At 40.5% G+C, this 23,351-nt stretch overlaps 1 protein-coding gene and 2 pseudogenes across 1 annotated transcript; all 3 read left to right on the top strand.

The window, feature by feature from the left end:
- Window positions 1-4,868: 4,868 nt before the first annotated feature.
- LOC145392781 (uncharacterized) lies at window positions 4,869-15,000 on the top strand (annotated as a pseudogene).
- Window positions 15,001-17,858: 2,858 nt separating this feature from the next.
- On the top strand, window positions 17,859-19,161 carry LOC145392779 (pro-resilin-like; annotated as a pseudogene).
- Window positions 19,162-20,947: 1,786 nt separating this feature from the next.
- On the top strand, window positions 20,948-22,935 carry LOC145392778 (uncharacterized). Its single transcript, XM_080267070.1, has 3 exons — window positions 20,948-21,013; window positions 21,841-22,044; window positions 22,528-22,935. The coding sequence occupies exons 1-3, from the start codon at window positions 20,948-20,950 to the stop codon at window positions 22,933-22,935; spliced, it is 678 nt and encodes a 225-aa protein (XP_080123196.1).
- The last annotated feature ends 416 nt before the right edge of the window (window positions 22,936-23,351 follow it).

The following is a 23,351-nucleotide window of genomic DNA, read 5'->3' as shown; positions in this document are numbered from 1 at the left end:
ATACTCACATCCTGTATATATTTTTCCATTGCATATTTATACCGGGAATCCTCGTAATAAATATTTGTGTACGAGCACCGTGACGCAATAATATCTCTTAGTCCTTTATGTGCACTCCTTTCGGGTCTTCAACATGAATAATTTACGACAGGAAGGAACAGTGAACCATAACTTGCAATACAATTTCTTTTTATTCGTGTTGTGGTGAAGTAATCCTACCACGTCCATGAAACCACAGGCAGGTAATATTTCTCTGTCTATCTATCTGTAGCCAGACTCCTTAATCCTGCAAAGGGAGGCCACAGACAAATCGCTTCCATGTCGCCCTGTCTTCACTTCTCTGCCCTCCTGCATGATATTAACTCTTTCCAATCCAATGACGTGTTTTAGACTTTTTTTTTTTTTATAATTCTAAGTTGTTTTATTAAGATTACACGAGACGCCTTGAAGTAAAGAGGTTAATGGAGGCTGTATCTAACCCCTCCAGGTCCAAAAGTCTCTCCCAGGCTGAGAGAAATCGTCTGAAGTAAGAATAAAAAGAAAATACAGAGAGAGAGGGTCAAAGCAATTTCATTAACGATATGTATCAGTAGACAGATGGATAAGGATGGCATTCTTTGATTCATTCCATCTCTTGTAATAAGGTGTATTTCTCTTGATACATCGAAGGCCGGTATTCTCGTAGGGTAAGGAGGCTCCCTAGCACCTCTTCCTTAGCGATTTATTTTTGGATATGGCTGGTTAATATCCTTTCGTATGTTATTTATGCAGTGTGGTGATATTAGAAGGATTTATATGACAATGAAATGGAGAGTAAATTGTACTAAGCAAAATAATTCAGTTAGGAGAAGGTGATAAGGAGCTTCCCATGGGCGGTTTTAATCAGCCTGGGAAGAACTTCTTGCTTTGTGTGTGTGTGTGTGTGTGTGTGTGTGTGTGTGTGTGTGAGAGAGAGAGAGAGAGAGAGAGAGAGAGAGAGAGAGAGAGAGAGAGAGTATGTATGTATGCCAGGTAAGTAGCTCACATATATATCTCTTTCGATCGGGAGAAAAATTGGTATATATACTAAGTGTGGATATGATTAGAAAGTATCCGATTTTCATTCAGATTAATCAAAGGTCAAGGTCACGAGTCAAGGTCAAAGGTTGGGAGTGAGGTTATGTTCTGTGTAACTTGGATCTAGTTTATATTTTGTTCGATTTAATTTCGGTTTAAAAATACTTGTCGAATTACAGAGATTAGACCGAGCCTTTTACTATCCTTTTTACTGCCAAATGTCTCCCCTAAACTAAATAAGAAAAAAGTAAGAAAAGAAAAGAAAAAGATCTGCAAATATCAAGACTAAAATATAAATGACGTGCTTGGGGTGAAGGGGTCAAAGTACCAAGCCCTCAGGGGGGGCAGGTGCTTGCCAGTCACCACCAAATCCGTGTTATCTAGGAAAGGCAAAACCATTCCTCATAAACCGAGTAGAAAGTGGTGTACACGTGCTTCCAAAAATCTCATTAGCGATCTCCGTGAAGAAAAGGGGATGTCTTAAATTAACGTATGGGTAGTTTCTCTTTCGTATTGCTTGGTGAGAAAGTTTGAGATATATTTAGATCTGGGGAGGGAAGAAACGAGACCAGATTTGTTTGAGTCTATGTGTGACTTGTTTGATATTTTCACCATCTGTAAAAGACTTCAGAGTTTGCAATAATGATGATTTGATGGGTTTCACTTGTTGCCATAGTTTTTATTATTACTGTTATTTATTATTATCATTATTATTATTATTATTATTATTATTATTATTATTATCATAGTATTAATTTATTACTACTACTACAACTATTACTACCAGTACTACTACTCTTTTCGCTTGGACCCTGTCATAAGGACACAAGTCAAGTGTGAGAGAAGTGGAAATGAGTTAGTTGAGAGAAGCATGCGGAGTTACATGGAAAGACAGAGACAGACAAATGAGGAAGTAGAGGAGAGTTGTGGTGTTGATATAAATGTTACTGAAATGTTGTGAGAAGTGCTTGTGAGATAGTTTGGTCATGTGGAGAGGATGGGGATTGAGAGACTGACTAGAAGAGTATATGTGAGTGAGGTTGAGGGGGAGAGCAGGAGGGGGAGACCAAGGATAAGATGGAGAGAAGGAGCTGAGAAATACATGAGGGAGAGAGTGTAAGTTGTAGGAAGGGCATCCAAACTGCAGAGGACAGAGCGACGTGCAAGCAATTTTTCTGTGTCCACTCCTGACGGAATTGAAGCTTCTAGCAGTAGATAAATAAACAGATACATAGATAGGCAGATAGATAGATACACAGACAGATTTTCGCTTTCATTAGACCATTTATATTCAAGTGAGGAGAAGCGTTTGATAGTGACGTAATTAACAAAAATACACAAACTCAAGGTAACTCACTTTGGCACATGTGCGTCAGGTGTCCTCTCTTCTTGATATATGAACAGTAGGATAACACATCTACAAGAACAAGAAATTTCCCAAGCAAACTTTAATAACAATTTTCTTCCACCATTTTCCTTGCCGGCAGAAGCTCCACAGTATTAAAGATATATTTAATAAATGTTCAGTTGCGTCTCATCAGGTACAGAAGAAAAGGAGAAACTATGAAGCAATCGAAACTGTCATTTATTTTGCACTTTAGGGGTGTATTTCTTGGTGTCTTGACTCTGGCTCTAATTTTACGATATTGATTTTACCTATAAAACTTAAGTACTCGGATTTAGGATGGGGGAAATTAGAAACTGACCTAAATTACAGATTATTAAGTGAAACTGGAGAAAGGGACATTTTTCTTTTTCATGCACGATAAATTGTCATGTACAGTAATTATTGTAACCTTGTAAAGCATAAGAGAAACGATACAAAAACGTGTAATCCAAAAACTCATAAAATCTGTAGAAAATACAAAGAAGTGTTGTAAAAAATTTGAGGACTTATATACCCTACAGACTGGGACAAAAGATTCACCTGTTAGTTTGCCTCTTGGAATTGCGACTCTCCTCTGCACGCCAACCTAAGCTGAGGGAGGCTTGGCATATTTCTGAGGCTTCCCTAGCGTCTCCTCTTTAACGATTTATATGCAGAACTACCCATTAACATCCTCTTTTTCGCTTCTTAAATCTTTTTATTGTCTTCATTGATTGCATGAATAACACACAAGAATATAATAAAGGAGCAGAATCAGAAATAAATCAGTAAGGAAGAGGTGTTAGTAAACTTCCTAACCTCTCGAGAATACCTCCCTCAGTCAGTAGATGAAGTTTTTGGAGTGACGGAAATGCCCCAAGTGTGAAACAGGTGCAGTGGAATTGAAGAGCTTTTTTTTTTACTAATTGTGCATCATCCCATCACCACAAGCACGTAGTCGGGATAAAGCTTCCAAGGTGAGGGTGGAGCACTGAGGAAGGCACCATTACTGCGTGAAGGAGATAGGAGGGGAGGGGGAGAGGGGAGAGGGGAGGAGTGAGGGGAAGGGGAGATGAGAGAGGGGAGGAGTGAGGGGAAGGGGAGATGAGAGAGGGGAGGAGTGAGGGGAAGGGGAGAGGGGAGAGGGGAGGAGTGAGGGGAAGGGGAGAGGGGAGAGGGGGGGAGAGGGGAGAGGGGAGGAGTGAGGGGAAGGGGAGATGAGAGAGGGGAGGGGTGAGGGCGTCTGTTACCTCGCCTTCCGCGGTAGATATGCTCTAACCTTTATAACATGGGATTATAAGCGACGTGAGAGTTTTCCATTTAAATCCCTTCTCGTAATAAATCCCTCCCTAGAAAATCGTGCTTTTTTATGGCACTGGATTACCCATTTTTACGTAACCCTTTCAGTACGATGACGCATTGGGTTATTTATTTATATTTTTTTACAGTACCTTCAGGCGATTTTATGCAATTTCGGAAAGATTTATAGTATTAATGGTGGAAATAAAGGCCCGTACTCTTTTCGGTTGAGGAAGCCCCCTAACACCTCTTCCTGACCTACTTATTTTGCTCATTACTTCCTACCGTCTACTTCTGTGTCACTGGAATAATTCTAAAATCGCCATACTCAGCATAAATAACGCAGTAAAGGATATAAATTGGCCAAAACCAAAAATTAAATCCCTAAGGAAGAGGCGTGAGGGAGCTACTTAACCGACGAGAACCAGGTCACTCTCCGATTAGGGGTCACTGAGGGATGGACAAATGGACTTTAGAATATATTAACTTCTCGACCCCGATGACGTTTTTAAATTAGATTCTTGTTATTTTCAGGTAATTTTACTCAATTTATAGAAAGTATTTAAGCTTGAAGGATTAAAATATAGTCCTTATTAACGCCTATACGGCTACATGTCCTCCTAAAATTGAGAGAAAATTGTATAGAGGTATCTTTAAAATGATAAACACGGGCTTGGACTGAAGAGGTGAAATTATAATCTGAATGGTCCTCCTCATACCTTCATAACAACCACTGACCATTGAAGAGATTTATTTAGACCTGTTGTTTTTATGACCCCAGGCTCATCTGAAACGTGAACCCAGTGGTCTACAGGCTTATGTTGCCCTTCTCCTACAGTTCACCATCTTGCTTTCAGGGGATAAAGAAACATTTTTTTTTTTTCTTGGAGGAAACACTAGCGGGATTCCGGCGTATGGTTCTTTCACCCTTGCATAATAATAATTAATAATAATAATAATAATAATAATAATAATAATAATGGTAATAATAATAATAATAAAAAAAGTTAAAGGATGATCGTATAACCAGGCAATTGAACCACCCAGTTATATCGATGCCACCACGTGAAGGCGTCCCTCTAAAACACCAAGTAATCTGAACTGATACGGGAATCTGCTCCGAGGTTAAGGCCGCGGGTACGTCACAATGGACCGCACTTCCTCCCGACGAACAAATCAGCCTAGTCATGGTCGGACCTCATTTATCGAAGGTCAGGTTGGCTAAATAGAGTGGCGTGGCGGGTATAAAGTCTCAGTGGGGAGGGGAAAAGGCCAGTTCGATCACGGGAGCTCACACAATCATGTACTCATCGGTGGGTTCGCTGAAAAGACCACGGGCGAAATTTCTCGTTTCTTTCTACAAGAATTTAATGACGCAGTTAAATGAAATAAGCAAAACTTTGGCATTATTATTGTTACTATTATTATTATTATTATTATTATTATTATATTTGTCATACTTTGTGATACTCTATGTTATGTCAAACAATGCAGACTGTTGCTATCACATTCTCCTGTCGCTTTTCTGCTTAACTGAATGGCTTGAGGCATCTGTGTGTGTGTTGAAACTATACCACGTCACTGCTCCGCCAGGTGTTCCTGCTGTGCCTGCTGGTGGCCGCTAGTGTGGCCCTCCCTGGTGGCTACGGAGGCCATGGTGGCGGCTATGGTGGTGGATATGATTACAGCGTAAGTAAAAACAACCTGCTTCATTTATAATATTACAACGTGATATTAAAGTTGATCCTCTGGTAACTATGTTGTTAATTATTATGTTGACTCTTTTGTAGCTTGTAATATTGAGCATAATTCTAAAGTTGATTCTCTTTTTGTCTGTAATAATGATAATGATCAAAAATTTGATCCACTTGTAGTCTGTAATATCGAGTATGATCCTAAAGTTGGTCCTCTTGTACAGAGTAATATTGTACTGTGTAATCTGAAGCTTGAACCCTTGGTGTCCTCAGGTCCCCACCCCGTACAACTTCGACTACGGTGTCTCCGCCGGATACACCAACTTCGGTCACGGTGAATCTGGTGACGGATACGGCAATGTTAAAGGCGGGTACTGGGTGAACCTTCCCGACGGTCGTGTGCAGCGGGTGACGTATTGGGCGGATAAAAGCGGCTACCACCCAGTAGTTACATACGAGGGCAAGGCCAAGTACCCCAGCAAGGGTTACGGATACCATTGAGGAGGTTGTCATTCTCTGGCCAGGATGCATCAGCAGGACTTTACACGGATCTACAACAGCGTTATATATGTAAATATATACACGTCATGCATATCATTTTTTTCCCGTACTGACATCATAAACATTATTTTTGCATAACAAAATATTAAATAAAATATGTGTTAACCAGCATAATTTTTACTGCATTCCTCTCATCCAACAGACCACATTTGCATTTTATGTGAACGTTTCTTGGATAATTATGGACCAAGTATCTCGGAATTTCAAAGTTAACAGTAAATAGGTCCTTGGGTGTCCATGAATCAAAAAATTAGTGACGACTCTCGGTAAAAAAATAATAGAAATCATGTGAGTCAGTATCACCTGTTACAACGACTGAAAGATATTCGTTAATCCTTTGTTGTACGTATAATCTATCTCCATTCTAATTATGAACACTCTTTTTGGCTAGTTAGTATTTCGTCTATTTTTGGTCATTATAAACTACGTCAATGAATCTACAGCAGCAAGGATGAAAATTTTGATGGTTGATGCAAGCTTTAGAATATTACTTGGAGTGACTTTTTTTTTTTTTTTTTTTTTTTTAGCTGGGGTTAATTGCTTGCACGGGAAAAAATTGCTTAGAAGATTATCAGGATATGTATAATGGAAGTATTCAATGTCCTTTATTTATTTTTTTATTTTTTTATTTCAAAGCAACAGGGTATTTAGATTTAAGCTGTGGTATAGTAATTATTGTTGGTGACTTCATTTCAACCAGTTTTTGGAGAGAGAGAGAGAGAGAGAAAGAGAGAGAGACTAACGCATTCAACCCTCCACACTCTCTTCCTGGTTTCTGACATGTGTGCTTCCTCCCTCTTCGCCTCAGCAGTTCCTTCCAAATTCCCTCACAAAATACAGTATACAAACCCTCCTCCTTCCCTCTTTGTACCTCTATAACAGGAACAGTTTTCATCATGTTCTCTGAAATAATTATATAATGGCTTTTGTGTGTGTGTGTGTGTGTGTGTGTGTGTGTGTGTGTGTGTGTGTGTAATCAGTAGTATCTTGCAAGTAATACCACAAGATTATCACATCAATTAGTTTACAACTTTCCATCAAAAAGTTTTATATTTTGATGTGAGGTTCAAGAAGAGATCTCAAATTTTTTCGTGGACTTTTTTTTTTTTTTTCACATAATAGTAACGCCAACTTTAAAGGCAAGATGAATCACAGGCCCGTATCCTCATCCCAAACACCTCTTCCTTAGCGATTTATTTTTGGATATGACTGGTTAATATCAATGTGTATGTTATTTAAGCTCAGAATGTTGATATTAGAATGATTTAAGTAACAATGAAGAGGACAGCAAGGAGTAATAAGCAAAATAAATCGCATAGGAAAAGGTATTAGGGAGCTTCCTCAACAGACGAGATTGCAAACCACACACACATGCAGTAAAGAGAATGGGAAATAGTTATACATTTAAGAAAGGTCAACTCAGGAACTGTCTTCTTAATTTTGTCTTGCTGTCTACCTATGACCACCAGTTTTTGAAACCGAATGCCGCCAGAAAATAAACTGTTCCGGATTTTAGCCCTCTCTTGTTTGGCTTTATTTGGGAGGATAATTTTTGCAGCTTTCCAATTGTTAGCACATTCTTACAAAAATAAATAAATAAATAAATAAATAAGAATAAATGATTCCTATCTCCCTGCCCAGACTACGCCCATCAAAGCAAAACAGCGATGAAGAGTGAGTGAATCCCTTTATTTTCTGCAATATAATATTTGTCTTTCTCAGTATGTGGTCTACCGTAGGATCTCAGGGAAAAACGGCAAAACATTCACCTTTCTGACAGTCTCACCTTTCTAGTACAGGTGTTTTTTTCGTCATTAACGTGAACGATTTATTACATGTCTGAATATCCACTTCCAAAATTAGAAAAAAGGCCACCACATAAGTGAAATTTCAAGAGAATCGAAATGAGGTCCATATAAAGAAACAGTAAACATATTCAAACATCGCGACTGGATTAAGTTACATATAATCATCCTGCTACTTACACTGCGGACTCTAATGTTATTAAATAGAATACATATAACAACAAAAACAACAACAACAACAACAACTACGGTACTACTACTGATAATAATAATAATAATAATAATAATAATAATAATAATAATTATAATCTATTTCTCAAAAGCGCCGGTTATCCCATTCGAAACACATTAACACCTTTGTATTTACAAAAACTGTGACATCATTACTTACAATACAATCCTAATGCATACACTAAACAATTATACTACCTTACTTGCACATTTAGTGGATGTGCAACGTTGCTCAACCTCAATTTTTATGGCGCCAAAATCAAACAACCGTGTCATGCACCTTCAATTGTTTCTGTGGTAATTAATGGGAGGAAATAGGGCAGTTGACAAACCTCGAGCAAAAAAATAAATAAATATAATAATAATAATAACAACAATAATAATAATAATAATAATAATAATAATAATAATAATGATTGTAGTTTGTATTGCAGGGCTATTCAATATGAAATATTAAGAATAATGAATTCATCAGATTATAAATCCACGTGCGGTAACCTCTGAATGTAAACACTGTAACAGGAGCAGAAGCCATGGATGTGTAGCTCTATCTATCTATCTATCTGTCTGTCTATCCATCTAAATGGCAATATTTCTGATTTTCCCCTGGAGCTTTGCAATATACTCCTTAAATATTAGTAATTTTTTTTTTTCTTTTTTTTTTTTTTAGAATGCAGAGCATTTCATCATAGTTTATTTAAGACCTGTTCACTACACCTGCTGAGCGGATGCCAGGTAAATATTACTGTAGATGACCTGTTGCTTGTCTGTTGTTATCGGGTATTTCGTTAGTCCACTTCCTCATTCCGTGCAGTTTTATTAGTGGCGTTACGAAAATGTTTACAGATTAGGCAAAGGAGAGAGAGAGAGAGAGAGAGAGAGAGAGAGAGAGAGAGAGAGAGAGAGAGAGAGAGAGAGAGAGAAATCGGCATATTTAATTGAATGGATAGATAATGTAACATGCCTTATAATGAGCTGTATCTGGGATTATATATATTTTTTGATCTTTACCAACAGGTCTACTGCCAAAACGAAAGCTGTAGACAGGCATTCATCTTCTCAGTTTGTTTCGAGGTAGTCAGTGTTTACAAGCAGGCAGTGTGTGAATTGTTTTGACTCCTCATTAATGCTCTCACCTAACCTCCAAATAACTCTCCTCTAAACATACAGTAGGTGGTGCAAAATAGTTACGTACGTGTATATAGATGATTTGCAGGTATTATCCGTGTTTATCTTCATTTCTCACAACTTACATTTGATCTGACACTGGAGTTTCTTTCGAGGTTAAGGTCAAACTTTTCTCTCTTTCCTCTAACGTTACAGATTTAGCCAGTTACGGTAAGATCTTGGTTATCAAAGGTCAGAGGGCAGAAACAGGGTCATGTGGCGGGTATAAAGCCTGGGAGAGGATGGAAGGTGTCAGTTCAGTCCTGGATCTCACACAACAATGTACTCATCGGTGGGTCAGCCAAAGATTACACTTCTCTCATGTTGGCAATGATCATGTTATGCGATGAATTTTTAAACTGAGATTCTGAGTAGATAAACCTATGCAATTTCAAGTGAATTCTTAACATTTTGAAAGTGTAGGTAATTAGAATGAGTAAATAGTTCTGTGTTTCATTTTTACACAGTCACCATGAGTCGATAGGTACTCATTGTCTTATTCATTTTATGCTAAAGAAACGTCTAATTAATTCGCTGACGATCTCCTTCCAAAGTCTCTGTTTAATTGAAGAGTTAATCAAGACATCTATGCACGTGTTCGAGCGATTTTTTAAGTCACTGTTCTAACAGGTGTTCCTGCTGTGCCTGCTGGTGGCAGCTAGCGTGGCCCTCCCTGGTGGCCATGGTGGAATTGGAGGTCATGGTGGATTTGGCGGTCATGGTGGATTTGGCGGTCATGGTGGTTTTGGAGGTCATGGTGGCAAAGGTTATCATGGCTATGACTACAGTGTAAGTATTAGTAAATCTACTTATTTAATAATATTACATGATCCTAAAGTCGATCTTCTTGTATTCTGTAACCTCCAACTCCAACTCTTGGTGTCCTCAGGTCCCCACCCCGTACAACTTCGACTACAGTGTCTCCGCCGGATACACTAACTTCGGTCACGGTGAATCTGGTGACGGATACGGCAATGTTAAAGGCGGGTACTGGGTGAACCTTCCCGACGGTCGGGTGCAGCGGGTGACGTACTGGGCTGACAAAAGCGGCTACCACCCAATAGTTACTTACGAGGGCAAGGCCAAGTACCCCAGCAAGAGTTACGGATACCACTGACGAGGTTCTCACTCTGGCCAGGATGTATCAGAAGGATTTCACTCAGATCTGTACCTGCACCATGGATGACGATGTTACGCGTATCTTTACAGAGTCTCTACTGACGTGTTAAATATATTTTCGTAATCTATATTTATTTCATTACTACCTGTGCACCGACGAGATTATTATTACGTACTCTTTAATTCATCATCTTTACATTCTATTGATTATAAGATCCTTCCATGATCGAAAACGAGGAAAATAGCAATATAGAAATTTCCATCTCCTCCTCCATACCATCACCATCAACATCATCATGACCCAAATTCCCACTAAAAATAGGGAGAATAAAATCCAGAAATCGAAAAAATACAACACAAAAATAACAAAACAGTGAATAGAATGCCAAGTGACATCATCATTTCATAGCTACTTTTCATTAATGCTTTGAATATAATGGCTCCACCCCCCCCCCAAGAAAAATATCCGGTATTCATAAAAATAGCTTTTCATATAAATGTGATTATAAGTTAAAATTTATAGGCGCAACCTTTACCATGTGTATATACACAAATGTATCTGATTCGATTAAATATTTGTCAATTCTCTTACACATTAATTTCCAAATCTTACTTTCTCACACATTCATACATACTATTCTGCCTTCATTTTTACTTTTTACGCTTCCGACCATCAAAGTCACTCATGCGTTCTGCTTTCATTGCTCCAGCCATATTTGTTTTCTCTTTCAATCATATAGTAACAGTACTGAGTAAAAATTTTAAAACTTGTTATTGAGAAATACTTGAATACTTGCTCATGGTGTGATACTAATATGTATTAAAAAACACTTCCATGAAAACATTTGGCACGTCACAAGTACTGCAATAAAAAGCCAACTAAACCTGCCGCAAGAATGGTTAAAAAATCTAACCAAATCCTGAAAGTTCTCTTACTGGGTCAGGTGCCAAAACACGAGAGTCAGACAGTGACCATACAAAAAAATTTCTTCTTCCTCTTTCGCAGCTTTCCCTATGTTTGTATGGGGTCACTGTTTCTGACTACTTGTCTCCATTCTCCTCTGTGTCCAAATGCATCCCCTGCTATATTCTTCTCCCTCATATCTGGTTGTATACAATCCATCCACCGTCTATTCGGCCGACCTCTTCTCCGTCTACCCTCCACTTCCATGCCCATCACTCTTCTACCCACATAGTCCTCATTCCTTCTCATTACATGCCCGTACCATTGAAGTCACCTCTCCTGCACCTTCAATGAGATTTCCACATCATTAAACGTCCTCTAATTCTCTCATTCCTGATCTTATCCATTCTCGTGACCCCACCCATCCATCTCAGCATCACCATCTCCGCCACCTCCAGCATTCTCTCCTGAGACTTCTTTACGGGCCAAGTTTCCGAACCGTATATCATTGCTGGCCTTATCATCGTTTGATATACTTTTCCTTTCACACTTGCACTGATTTTCTTATCACATAACACTCATGACACCCCTCCAGTTTCTCCATCCTGCCTGTATCATGTGATTAATTTATTTCTTTACAGGATTTTTTGTAAGTGACCTTACAAAAATTCTGTAAATAAATAAATAAATAAATAAATAAATAAATAAAAATAAAGAAATACGTTACCCGTTATCAGCAGTATCAAGAACACTACTAGATGCAGAAAGGTAAGCAGATCTGGAAACTATCCTCGAGAAACTGTGATTAAACTTAGATCTACAACTGCAAAGGAAATGGTAGTGACAGGTACATCAAATGCCGCACATTTTACTTCAGACCTATGCAGCAGCCTCTGATAATATTTGTCAAGCACTTTGTTCTGCAACCGTGGAGTCAAGGAAAATTTCAAATATATTTTGAGCTGATACCAAATTATTCCAGACACGCGAGATGAGTGGAGTGGGTGGGGTGAGTAGGTGGGGTGGGTGCTTGGGGTGAAGGAAGTGGTTGGGGTGTGCGGAAGGGGTGGGGGTGGCAAGGGGTTGAGGTGGGTGGATGAATGGGTGGGGTGGGGTTGGACCTTTTTTTGGTGGATGGGTTTGGTGATTGGGCTTTGTGGGTGGGCGGGTGGACGTGCGCCTTTTTGGAGGACAAGACAGAAGATCGGTTTACCACACTGGTTGAGTAGGTAGGTATGTGAGCTGCTGAGTGGGTGGGTGGATGGAGGGTAGAGAAGTCTACTGGGGAAGAGATGCACGTGGGAAAATAAGTCTGTGGCTGGAATCGATCCATGTGGAAAAATAAGTTCACAACGGATACGTGCTTGGGAGAAGTGTGCCCAAGTGGAAACATAGGGCTATTGGTAAAAAGTGTCCATGGAAGAAACAGGTCCATTGGAGAAAAAAGGTCCATGAAGAGAAAATAAGTTCCAGGAGATATAGGCTCATGAGTAAAATAGATCCATGGGTAAAAGGGGTCCATGGGTAAAACAAATCCAAGGAGGAAAATACGTCCATGGAGGGATATAGGTTCATAATGAAAAATTAGATTCATGGGATTAAAAAATTCCATGGGGGAACTAGGTCCATGGAGGAAAATGGGTCCAAGGGGCAAAATACATTAAATCCATGGAGACAATAGGTGAATGGGGAGATGACTTCTATGGGGTGTACCTAGAGATGGATTATGTGCTAATAAACAGTAATGAAATGCATACGAGTACCACAAGGCTTTAGGTCCCAGCTAATGCTATAACTCGTAACAAAAACCTTGTAAACACGTGCACAAAAAAAATGTATAGTCAGATAACTAAGGCATTTTAAGTTCTAGAGATTAGACCCTGTAGCTCTGACCTTATCCATCACTATATACAGATACAGTATTGTGGCTTCAAGAACAGATCGCTTCATATAAGTTCTAGAGGTGACAAGAGCGACAAACTACTATACTCATTATGGAACTATATGCAGACAGGTTGTGCCTTGTGATAATGCCGTAGCGAAACCAATGGATATAAACACAAACAATTTATTAGTGAAACTGAAGACTTGAGAGGTATACAGTACTAAGCTTTCTCTCTCTCTCTCTCTCTCTCTCTCTCTCTCTCATTTAATTTACTAACAGTGGTAGATATATAAAGGGTAACACTGATTGTGTAACCATCTTCCACTCTCAGCATTCTTGTGACACTGACTCTACCGAAAAACATGAGATCGGTATACTTAAATTAAAGGAGCGCACTTTAATGACCATGAAATGTCCAGAATAATACTCTTACCCTCGCAGACCAAAACTCTTGCCACGGAAGGATGATGAAAAAAGTCATTTAGCTATTTGTGTGCAGTTTGTTGCCACTTTTTGCAGCACTTCGAGGTCGTCAGTGTCTAATTATGTTGTTCATCATCTACACTCCGTTGTTCGTCTTTTATGTTCTATGTATTGCCAGACGATTTCATTCAGCTCAAGGGAGGCTTTTCGTAGTGCATAATTAAAAAGAAAATCTCCCATGCCCCTTAACATCGATGACTTCTTCTCTTGTGATTTTTATTAAGCTTCGCGGGAACCTCTCATAATGAAAGGGTTAATCAACCGTCAAACGTTTAGCAGATCTCATCCACGAAAAATTTGTTATGTAAACTCTTTTGAATCTGGTATTTAGATATGCATAGAGGACTCGTCATTTGATTTCCCTCCATATGCAGTCATAGAATCAGAAGCAATATCAGTGAGTGTTTCGAAGTGGTACTAGAATCTGGCCTGAGGTTAAGGTCATGAGCTTTTTACGCTTCCTCTAACAAAGCAAATTTGCCGAGTCACTGTCGGACCTTGGTTAGCTAAGGTCAGCTAGCACAAATAAAGGTCATGAGGAGGGTATAAAACCTCAGTTGAGAGAGCATGTCGTCAGTTCAATCGCCGAGCTCATACAATCATGTACTCATCGGTAGGTCCACCAAAGACTAATGTTTCCAATTTTACTGATGTTGGAAGTAAGTGGGCAGTGTGATTATTGTTCTAGAGACACCAAATGCGTTATCAGTGTAAGTTCATAGGGGTGTGAAAATTTAAAACATTGCACATATTTTTGCAGTACAGTAATGCGTTGTACTTCTTTAGTAAATAAACATTCACCACGAACCAATAGCTAATCAGATCCAGAATTACCATTTATCGAGATACAGTAACACTGCCCATATTTTTTGCGTTCGACACTCTCTTAAAGCATCTCTGTATATGAAGAGCTGCTCCAGACAAAAGCACATATTCTCAAGTAGCTACCTCGCCAGGTGTTCCTGCTGTGCCTGCTGGTGGCCGTTGGTGTGGCCCTTCCTGGTGGCTATGGAGGAGGTTTGGGAGGCCATGGTGGTTTTGCAGGCCATGGCGGAGGCTATGGTGGCGGATATGACTACAGTGTAAGTAATGATTACAATGTATGTAATAACAACCTGCTTCATTTATAATTTTACAGCAATATAATAAACACAATTCTCTTGTATCGAGGAATTTCAAGCCTGAACTCTTGGTGTCCTCAGGTCCCCACCCCGTACAACTTCGACTACAGTGTCTCCGCCGGATACACCAACTTCGGTCACGGTGAATCTGGTGACGGATACGGCAATGTTAAAGGCGGGTACTGGGTGAACCTTCCCGACGGTCGGGTGCAGCGAGTGACGTATTGGGCTGACAAAAGCGGCTACCACCCAATAGTTACATACGAGGGCAAGGCCAAGTACCCCAGTAAGAATTACGGATACCACTGACGAGGTTCTCACTCGCTGGCCAGGTTGTTCAACAGGATTCCACATGGATCTACAACAGTGTTACGAATGTAAATATCTGATTGTGCATATATATATTTTCTCTGTACTGACGTGTTAATTATATTTTGGTATTGCCAACATCTCCAATTAAAAATATGCGGTAAATGATTTGACACATTTTTCTTTAATCCTAAGGTAGCACTTTCACGACTAAGAATGTTCTGCGTATCTTTAAAATCTGAAAATGGATATCGGTGGTTGTCAGAAGGAAGACTCTCATACATGTTTAATGAAAGAATTCCTGGATCTCATCAAAACATAAATCCTATTATTTTCTGGTGAAAACAAGCGATATGGTGTGAACCAGTTTTATGAGAGTTATTCCCAAACCATTCCTTACAAGTGTTTTCCAGGCGTATAATTTTCAATGCATTTTTTTTATTTTCCAACTAATAGGAGCTGGATTTAGCTGAATGAAACCGTACAATATCAAATGAAAGGGCAGAGAATATATAGGAAATTAAGGATTAAATATCACTGAAGAACGATTAGCCTACACACTGGTAACCATCAAGAAACCACAGTATTCATACAACAGTTATGGCGTGATCACATCTTGCTTATTTTCACCTGCCCGTTGTCCTCTTACTCCTGTCGCCTCTACTCCCTCCAGACCAGTGTAAGAAGTTCCTTCCCAAACATTTTCCACACGTGTAGGTCTACCTGCCCTTAGCGTCGTTTCCCCTACAAGTTTCCTTACAACATTAGATGACAATGGGCTGGAGGAAAAACAAGGGAAAGAGCATCGATGTTTTGTTTCTTTTACGTTTCTGACTACGTAGAACCCATCCATGGCTATTCATTCCGCGGCTATATTCAGTATATGAAAAGTGTTGGCCACAAACTCAGCACAAACAGCTACTGCACAGTTTTCGAACTTGCAACATACTTCTCTGCAGTGAATCTAGAGAGGAACTACTCTTATTTTTCAGCTGAACAGAAAGGGTCTGAAAGAAAGCCTGAAATGGAATATGAAGATTATGTATATAGCAGACTTAGTAACAAATTATTTAAACGCTTACATCTCTGGGACGTCTAAACAAAGCTATAATAAATTAATCTGCCATTAGAGAGAATATCACAAGAAAGATGCTGATGAGGCTATTGTTTAACAGACTTTCAGTTAAAACACAAGACTAATTGCTGGAAAATGCAGAGGAATACACTAACTGATTTACGAAGGCTATTAATATTCCTGTTTCTGGTATTATAAGTAGGCGTAACGTCAGGTTCGTCTGATATGTGAGCCCGGTGAACTGAAAGCAGATGTTACCCTTGCCTGTCAGCCCATAATCCTCCTATCGGGGGTAGGAAAGGAGTTAATATTCTCAGATTCCTATAAGTCATACTCAGCTGAATTAAACCTTCTGTCGCTTGGATAAAATACAAAAGTTATCCCGACCGTGAGATGTTTAGTTGTAGCATCAGTATTAACACTAGTCCGCGTACTCCTAGGTTAAAGAAGCTCCCTAGCACCTCTTCCTTACTGATTTATTCTTGGATACGGCTGGTTAATATCAATGTGTGTTATTTATGCCAAGAATGGTGGTACTGGAAGGCTTTAAATGACACAGAAGAAAGTAAGGAACAATGAGCAAAATTAATCGCCTAGGAAACGGTGTTAGGGAGCTGCCTTAACCCATGAGAGTGCGGTAAGGTTCCTATGACCCATTCTCAGCTGAATATAATCGTCTGTGGTTAGCAGGAACAGAATAATAGAGCTGTTCTTATCATTAATGGATTATTCTGTTTAGTTCTTGGACGCTTGGTATAGTATAAGCTGAGAGAGAGAGAGAGAGAGAGAGAGAGAGAGAGAGAGAGGATTACTTCACTTCATGGTACAAGCCACTCTCTCTCTCTCTCTCTCTTTCTCTCTCTCTCTCTCTCACACACACACACACACACACACACACACACACACCATTTATGTGCGAAATAGGTTCTGTCTCAAATACTCCTGAGCGTTATCACAGGACCAACGCAACGAAGGCATCAACGAGTTTAGGGAGAGATTTCGGTTGAGTGCATTAATTTGTGAATAAATATGTACCACGATTAAAACGACATGCTAAACAGTACTCATCAGGAGGGGACGTAATTTTCTCCCTTTTTCTTATTCCACACTCATATCCTTAGCATCACAAAATGAGATAATATTTCACTTATGTGGTTGTGTCTGGCATTCTTAAAGCAAACATATTATAGTGCCTAGTGACGTGAAGGGAAGAAAGCTTAGTATTGTGCCTTCTGAGCTAGAGACATTAAAGCACTCAAATAATATCCTTTCATGTCCTCTCAAGTCTTCCATTACAGTACAGGTGAAGAGGGATAAGGGAGGAACAAACTGCGCAGAAGAGTCTGGTTGGCACTAAAACTGAACTCAGGTTTTTCTAGTTCCGAGGTGAATGTGTAAACCTGTGCACTGTGGACTTACCTGAGAATGGACTCCACCGGTCTAAAAATAGCCTTTTTAACACCTTCACTTCAAGAGAGGCATTTCTTAAGGTGAATAAAATTGTCTGAAGGTACAAAAACTAAGATACAAATGCGCCTCGTAAGTCGTTGCAGTAAATAGTTCACTCAGGTAATTACTATGTTATTTGCTTCCATTTGTAGCCATTGATGTTTATTTTGTTCACTTTATCTTGGTCTACAATTACTAATTCTCCATCTTGAATGTTGAGTTGTAATATGAGATTGACGCTTGAGTATGGTTGCGCTAGTCACGAAGAAGTACTGCTGCAAGGACACAAAGCCAAAATATTGTCTGATTCTGCCGCTGAGCTACGGGAAATAAGATGGAAAAGGACGAAAATTTCCAAAAAGGTAAGGTGGGCGAATGATGCGGTAATTCACACGTCATAGTTTTAAAATGGCACAGAAGTTACTCATCGGTTAAGACCTTCACCCACGTCACAATGGATTTCATTTCTTTCCGTACAAAAAGCAGATTCGCCCATTCACGGTCATACCACGGTGATTTAAGGTCAGGTGACTGGAACAGGGTCATGGGGTGGGTATAAAGCTTCACAGAGGTCGGCAGGAGCCAGATCAACCTAAGGAACTGACACAACTATGCACTTTTCTGTAGGCTACCTTAAGAAATATACCTAAGATTTTTTCTTCTGTATCTGCTATGGCAACTGTAATAATGAATACATAAATATTCCTTTCCTGTCAATGTTTTTTCAGCATCTCTTATAACAACACTAATAATATGCATGAAAAATTTTAAAGAATACATAAATACCCTTTTCCTGTTAGTGAGGTTAATGTATCCAAAAAAAAATGTAAAGTGTTGACTTCTATTTTATCAAAAGAAAAAAAAAAAAAAACGATTCAGTGCCGATGGAAAGCCAACATTTTCCAGTACTAGTGTTCATTAGTTTACTGTGATGAATTTCTCTCAAGCCACTATATACAGTACTACCACCAGCCAAAAATCCTTGCCAGTATTTACTTCACTTTCCTCCTCTCCCAGTCTTTTGTTGCGTACTCCGTAGTGCTATCACACACACAGAAAAAAAAAAAAAAAAATCAAGCACTATTTTCCATCGCCACAACCGACAAGGATGTGTAGTCTTTTGATAGTGATAGTTGATTTAAGTTTCCCGGGTCCACCAGGTGTTCCTGCTGTGCCTGCTGGTGGTCGTTAGTGTGGCCCTTCCTGGTGGCTATGGTGGTTTAGGAGGCCATGGTGACCAAGGATATGGTGGCGACTACGACTACAGTGTAAGTAGTGCCAACCTGCCTCATTGTAATACAGCATAGTCCTAAAACTGATTCCCTTGTATTAATTACAGCATAAAGCTAAAGCTGACTCTCTAGCACGAGTATTGTGTAGTCTCAAGCTTGAACCCTTGGTGTCCTCAGGTCCCCACCCCGTGCAAGTTCGATTACAGTGTCTCCGCCGGATACACCAACTTCGGTCACGGTGAATCTGGTGACGGATACGGCAATGTTAAAGGCGGGTACTGGGTGAACCTTCCCGACGGTCGGGTGCAGCGGGTGAAGTACTGGGCTGACAAAAACGGCTACCACCCGACGGTCACCTACGAGGGCAAGGCCAAGTACCCCACCTAGAGTTACGGATACCACTGATACTCATTCCAACGGCTGTCCTAATCTTTTTACTTACTAACATTCATTTATTTATATTTTTTTTTACTCCAGTAAGTTACCAGAAAAAAGTATAATCCCAAGCCATGGCCATTTTCTAAAAATATCATTGCACTGTTTCTCTTCTTTAGAAAGTCAGAAATGAAATACAATATTTCTTCTTCAAATAAGTGCTTCTTACTTACCGTAAATTTCCTCAGATTTGTTAATTATATTTATGGCCTTCTAAATGGAAGCTAAATTCTTTTTCCTTATATACTTAGTATAATGATGGCGAAAAATTATAATCATTTTTACAAATAAACTGGCAGCATAACAGAACTCCGTCAAATTTGCGTAAATGCTTTTCATTGCCCTTAAAACATTCTACTTGTTAAATAAACATGATATATGGAAGCTTTAGTAATAACAAAATGTGTGGAGCGCTGAGGTATTGCAGACTAGAATCATGGAGGAAATGAGAAAGGGTTAGTTCCTCTCATGCTTTTTTTTTTTTTTTTAATTCCTCACCATTCCTTATGTGCTTCTGAACGGTCGATGAGAAGGAAAATACGAATAAAGAAAAACTGTCCATAATTTCACAGCAGCAATGTTTCGCTATACTCGAACTCTTGTACTACACAGGAGAGAAGCATAAGGATTACTTTGCAGAAGAGTAAGAATAAGAGATGAAATATTATTGTTTATTCTGGGGACAGAGAAGAGAATATATGGGACGAGGTACAGTTCCTATTTACCTCCCATTAACGTATTCGTGGGTCATTACAAGAATGATGCAAGCATTGTTAAATATATATGTGATATAATGATTCTGCATGTGCTAGCCTAGACATAAATCAGTAAAGTTATTATGGAGGTAATACTTACCTATAAACTGACTTCTGCAAGATAAGAATCACTTGTGCACTATATAGATAGATAGGTAGATAGATAGATAGATAGATAGATAGATACACACTCGTAGATACCATGTCAGGCAACTTGTCTCGAAAGCCGCACCCTTTCAGCCAACATCCGAGACACAGAATGTCAATGTGAAATGTGTAAATAAATATGAGCACAGTGGCAGACAAAGGTCACCAAATATTAGCAAGAAGAAAATTACCCTAGACAATTAGAGGCAACTGTTAGGAGAAGATGTGAAACTATGAACAAGTTAGTTGGCGCGGAATATTTTAAGCCAAAGCCGGCGAGAATACTGCCGAATTTGCTGTAAGACTGCGCGCATCTCGCGGCTGCAAGATCACAAATAAATCACAGGGAATTTCAGTTCTCTCTCCCAAATTCCTTGCCAGGTCATGGTGAGACTTGGATTACCTTAGGCCAAGTGACCGACGGAGGGGCCGCGTGAATATATATAAAGTCTTGCAGGAAATCAGGCAGCAGATCAGTTCACCCTCTCAGGGGCTCACAAGATATGCATTCCTCAGTAAGTTCTCAAAAAAATATCGTGTAAGGACATCCAGAAATGTTTCGTTTCACTCCGAAGTTGTGTTGCATATACTCCAGTTCGTGAGGATGCACGTCCTCTACTACAACTCACTTATCATTACTTGGCGGAGATTTTCATCCTTTTGTAGCTTGTGCTCCGTTGTTCAGTCGCAGAAAAATACAGTACTACGGCCTTACTCCCTCTGCAGTCCACTTCTACGTGACTACTACCGTATTCTGGTGGCAATCTCCTGTTTCAGTTCAGCATTCAAGATAAGACGATGACAAATTTAGGTTAAGTTAAAGAGAAGAAAGTATAAACAGCCGTGATGGCCTGATGGATCCCTTGCCCTACAAGATCTTTTTAGTACGATCTGAACCCACAGTAGACCATGCCGCTCATGTAAGGAAGCGTGTATACAAGCTGGCCGCTGCGATGCCTACTACTTTTTATGGCGTTCTGTAGCTAATCACAACACACTGAGTGAAACAATGTCTGTGTGGGATCATCGATTTATTGATTAAGATCCAACCTACACACACACACCACAAAGCCCGCCAGGAGACAGGACGTGTGTGCTGGGCAATCCTCAGGTCCTGTCCTCCCCACTTACTATATTTTAACCAGCCCATACCCCACTGACCGGGCTAATGTATGGCCCTGCCTGCACTATATGTGCAGGAAATTTTCGAACGAACGAACGATCCAACCTAGTATTGATATCGGTTCGTTTATATTTGAGTCTCGGACATTTCCATCGCATGTAGACCGTATTTTCAAGGGCTTATGAAATTTTATAGGACCCTTTTTTTGCTTATTTTTTCAGTTTGTGATACATCAATATTTCCTTTTACTTTATTTATGCATATTAGATCACATAACAGGCATAAAAATATATAGAAATGATTATCTTTTGTAATAAGTAAAATATATATCGCCAAGAAAGAGGGGCTAGAAACCACCTAAGCCGATGGGAATATGATACGAGGTCATTATGGCAGTTTTAGTACCTGTATTCTTGTGATACGACCCCATCCCAGGTAAAACAACTCTGCAAGCCAGGGCCGGTGACGTGTTGTGTGGGAATGTAGAGATGGTGTAACGCGTGGCTCCTCTACTGCTGTGTCATTCTAGGGGATGGTTGGGACTTGGTTGAGATTGTCTGCTTTAGTGGTCTTCGTGCAGTTGATAGGCACTGGTCCTGTCTTTTACCTTGTGTGGAAATGTAGAGGTGGTATAATATTTTGGTCCTCCTTCAGGTGTTGGTGTTGAGCCTGCTGGTGGCCTTTGGTGTGGCTCTCCCTGGTGGCCACGGCGGCGGCGGAGGAGGAGGTGGAGGAGGCGGTGGAGGCTATGGTGGAGGAGGAGGAGGTGATGCAGGTGGTGGTGGCGGCGGTGGCTATGGGACAGGAGGAGGAACAGGAGTAGCAGCTGTAATCGTGAGTGGAGGTGACGGTGGAGGACATGGTGGAGGCGGAGGAGGTGGCGGATATGGTGGAGGCGGAGGAAGTGGCGGTGGCGGTGGCGGTGGCGGTGGAGGCTTCGATGGGGGATCAGAAGGAGGAGCCGTGATCGTGATTAAAGGTGGCGGTGGAGGCAGTGGTGGAGGCGGCGGTGGAGGTGGAGGCTACGGGTACAGTGTAAGTAGTATTCATGTGTACACTATTTTATTTTTCATTTTCTTATTAATTTCTAGTTATTATTTTGGGGGACATAAATCTTGATGAAATCCACTGGTGGCCTGGGTCCCTAAAAAAGACGGAAGTAAGAATTTTCAAAGTAGGGACCTATGAGCTTTGCGACGATGAGCTGATAGGTGGAGGGCGGTACGCTGATTACCCTTCCAACAAAATCCCATACACAGAAACCTTGGGCACTAATGGATTAATTTGATTTTGGATTCTTCATTTTTTCAGGTCCCCACCCCGTACAACTACGACTACGGTGTTGCTGCCGGCCACACCAGCTTCGGACAGGACGAGACCGGCGACGGCAACGGCGGCACCAAGGGCAGCTACTGGGTGAACCTGCCTGACGGTCGCACGCAGCAGGTGACGTACTGGGCGGACGGCAGCGGCTACCACGCCACTGTGTCCTACTCAGGCACTGCACAGCACCCTGGCGTCAGCGTCATTCATGGTGGCGGTGGATATGGCGGCGGCGGTGGTGGGGATAGTGGTGGTGGTGGCGGCGACGGTGGTGGTGACGGTGGGTATGGCGGCGGTGATGGCGGCGGTGGCTTTGGTGGTATCAGCTACGGTGGTGGCGGCAGTTTTGGCGGCGGTGGCGGTGGTGGTAGTGGTGGTGGCGGCGGCTACCACTGATACTGTACATGGGTTTATTTATTCTACCACACCCTACTTTCTATCAGTGAGGGCGGGAAAGTTTGTCATATGGATTATCCTGTGATGCTTGAGTGCGTGATTAGAAGAGAGCACGATACGCCAAAACAGACACTAGCGCGTAAGGAATGAACGATAACACTGAAAATAAAAATCTAGAGTAATATTTGTGTATTGCACTTCCTGAGAACAACTTTTTTTTTTTTTTTGGTGGGAGGGGGGTGAGCAAGGATGAGGCCAGGATGATAAAAAAAAAAAAACTTCTCCCCAAAGCACACAAAAACAATATATATGCTTTTTTCGGTATACCTAAACCCTATGAACTTGAAGCACTGGAGGTCTTAGGCAGGAAGAACTGTACGCTAAACGGTAGGTAATCATGTGTGTGTTCAGAGGGG

The sequence above is a fragment of the Coenobita brevimanus genome, chromosome 23 (genome assembly GCF_032717465.1).
Source record: "Coenobita brevimanus isolate Jiangsu-jjx chromosome 23, ASM3271746v2, whole genome shotgun sequence".
In the NCBI taxonomy this organism is placed as follows: Eukaryota; Metazoa; Arthropoda; class Malacostraca; order Decapoda; family Coenobitidae; genus Coenobita; species Coenobita brevimanus.
The sequence above is the reverse complement of the archived record's forward strand: the minus strand, read 5'-3'. Positions and strand labels throughout refer to the sequence as shown.